The sequence below is a fragment of the Penaeus chinensis genome, chromosome 1 (assembly GCF_019202785.1).
Source record: "Penaeus chinensis breed Huanghai No. 1 chromosome 1, ASM1920278v2, whole genome shotgun sequence".
Lineage (NCBI taxonomy): Eukaryota > Metazoa > Arthropoda > Malacostraca > Decapoda > Penaeidae > Penaeus > Penaeus chinensis.
Genome location: NC_061819.1, coordinates 12,276,864 through 12,279,363, shown reverse-complemented (window position 1 = coordinate 12,279,363; position 2,500 = coordinate 12,276,864). Strand labels below are relative to the sequence as shown.

Genomic DNA, 2,500 nt, shown 5'->3' with positions numbered 1-2,500 from the left:
AAATTTAATGGAACTCATTTTCACATACTATTCAAGTATATATTCATGTATGTCTATTACTCCTTCAAAGAAATGAACTAACTTTGTTGCACTTGGCAATCATCTGTTTCTGGGCCACAAAGACCTTCTCGGCAGGGATTTCAATACCCAAATCACCACGAGCAATCATGATACCATCTCCCTCTTCGATGATGTCATCAATGTTCTTGCATCCTTGGTGATTCTCAATCTTGCTGATGATTTTAATGTTCTTGCCCTTTTCACCTGAAACAATTTCATACATAAAAAATTACACCCACACAATATTTCATACATGAAACACTGGTTCATTTCAAGTTCCAAGGGAAAATGAGATATCTGAAAAACTCACCAAGGACTTCCCTGATCTCACGGACTCCAGCTGCATCACGGATGAAGGATGCAAACACAATGTCTACTCCCATTTTGACACCAAGGAGAAGATCGCCACGGTCCTTCTCTGAGACTGCGGGAAGGTCTACTGGAACACCTGGGAGGTTCACGCCCTTCTTGCTTCCAAGCATACCTCCATTTTCAACCTCACATTCAATGGAATCACTGCCTTTGGATTAGAGAAAATACGAAATTAATTTAAAAAACAATATTAGATTATTGGTTGTATCTTTTTCAAGGTTTTTTCTCTCTAGCTTCATTATAGCCAGGTTTTTACTAAATAAGAGCTCACAAAACAATTCATAAATAATTATAAATATCCGTAACTTACCCACTTCCTTGGCAATAAGAGAGATAAGTCCATCATCAATAAAAATGCGGTTGCCAGGTTTCACAACTTTGGTGATGTTGACATAGTCCAAGTAAAGCATCTCTTCTGAGCATTTTTCATAGTAACTGCTATCTGTGGTCAACTTGATTGTGGCACCATCTTTCAATTCAATTTCAGCTGTTGGTCCCTACAATAAAAGAGTTCATTTATTAAACTGGCTTTGGAAAAGAAAGGATAGGAGGAAGAGGGAGAGGAAACAGGGCAGGGAGAAGAGGAAGAGGGAGAGGAAACAGGGCAGGGAGAAGAGGAAGAGGGAGAGGAAACAGGGCAGGGAGAAGAGGAAGAGGGAGAGGAAACAGGGCAGGGAGAAGAGGAAGAGGGAGAGGAAACAGGGCAGGGAGAAGAGGAAGAGGGAGAGGAAACAGGGCAGGGAGAAGAGGAAGAGGGAGAGAAAACAGGGCAGGGAGAAGAAACAGAGCAGGGAGAAGAGGAAGAGGGAGAGGAAACCGAGCAGGGAGAAGAGGAAGAGGGAGAGGAAACAGAGCAGGGAGAAGAGGAAGAGGGAGAGGAAACAGAGCAGGGAGAAGAGGAAGAGGGAGAGGAAACAGAGCAGGGAGAAGAGGAAGAGGGAGAGGAAACAGAGCAGGGAGAAGAGGAAGAGGGAGAGGAAACAGAGCAGGGAGAAGAGGAAGAGGGAGAGGAAACAGAGCAGGGAGAAGAGGAAGAGGGAGAGGAAACAGAGCAGGGAGAAGAGGAAGAGGGAGAGGAAACAGAGCAGGGAGAAGAGGAAGAGGGAGAGGAAACAGAGCAGGGAGAAGAGGAAGAGGGAGAGGAAACAGAGCAGGGAGAAGAGGAAGAGGGAGAGGAAACAGGGAGGGAGAAGAGAAAGGGGAAAGGGAAGAGGCAGGAGATAGGTATAGGGGTACAGGTATGGTATGGTACAGGTATGGTATGGTACAGGTATGGTATGGTACAAGTACGGGTACGGGTACGGGTTCGGGTACGAGTTCGGGTTCGGGTACGGGTACGGGTACGGGTTCGGGTACGGGTTCGGGTACGGGAACGGGTACGGGTACGGGTTCGGGTTCGGGTACGGGTACGGGTACGGGTTCGGGTTCGGGTACGGGTACGGGTACGGGTACGGGTTCGGGTACGGGTACGGGTTCGGGTTCGGGTTTGGGTACGGGTATATGGGACAGGGATAGGGATATGAAGAAGGATGGGGATAGAAACTATGATAAGGATTAGAACAGGGGCAGGGATAGGAATAGGAAATGAGATAGGAACATGCACAGGCTAGAAGCCACAAAGATAAAGGAAATAGTTATGCATTAACATACAGCATCTCTTCCTAACATGTACGATTTATTAAGGATTAATTATTTATTATTGATAAACTACAAATTTGGAAAATGGTAAATGAGACTTACACCTTCCAAAAGGCCAGTACGAATTTCAGGTCCCTTTGTATCAAGAGCAATGGCAACAGGATAAGAATGCCCAATCTTGTCGGAATACTTCTGGGCTGCCTTGCGGACATTCATCATAGTCTCACTGTGGTATTCATGGGTGCCGTGGGAGAAGTTCATACGTGCGATGTTCATACCAGCCTCCATCATCTTCTCAAGCATCTCCACTGACCGAGAGACAGGTCCTGGAAAGGAAAAGATGTTAACCATTTGTAACATATTATCAAGGATGCAAGTGATAAAAGGAAAAAAAAAGTGTAAACAAAAAAATATAAAATCCTCAGTATTA

At 45.2% G+C, this 2,500-nt stretch overlaps 1 protein-coding gene across 6 annotated transcripts in view; it reads right to left on the bottom strand.

Annotated features, from left to right (window-relative positions):
* The window catches only part of LOC125028931 (pyruvate kinase-like), a 29,787-nt gene that overhangs the window by 11,737 nt on the left and 15,550 nt on the right, over positions 1-2,500 (bottom strand). For all 6 annotated transcript variants that reach the window (XM_047618606.1, XM_047618563.1, XM_047618598.1 and 3 more), the window contains exons 3-6: positions 2,173-2,396; positions 743-929; positions 371-580; positions 83-264 (exon numbers count right to left, since the gene is read on the bottom strand). In XM_047618606.1, coding sequence (XP_047474562.1) covers positions 83-264; positions 371-580; positions 743-929; positions 2,173-2,396 — 803 coding nt within the window. The remainder of the gene's footprint in view (positions 1-82; positions 265-370; positions 581-742; positions 930-2,172; positions 2,397-2,500) is intronic.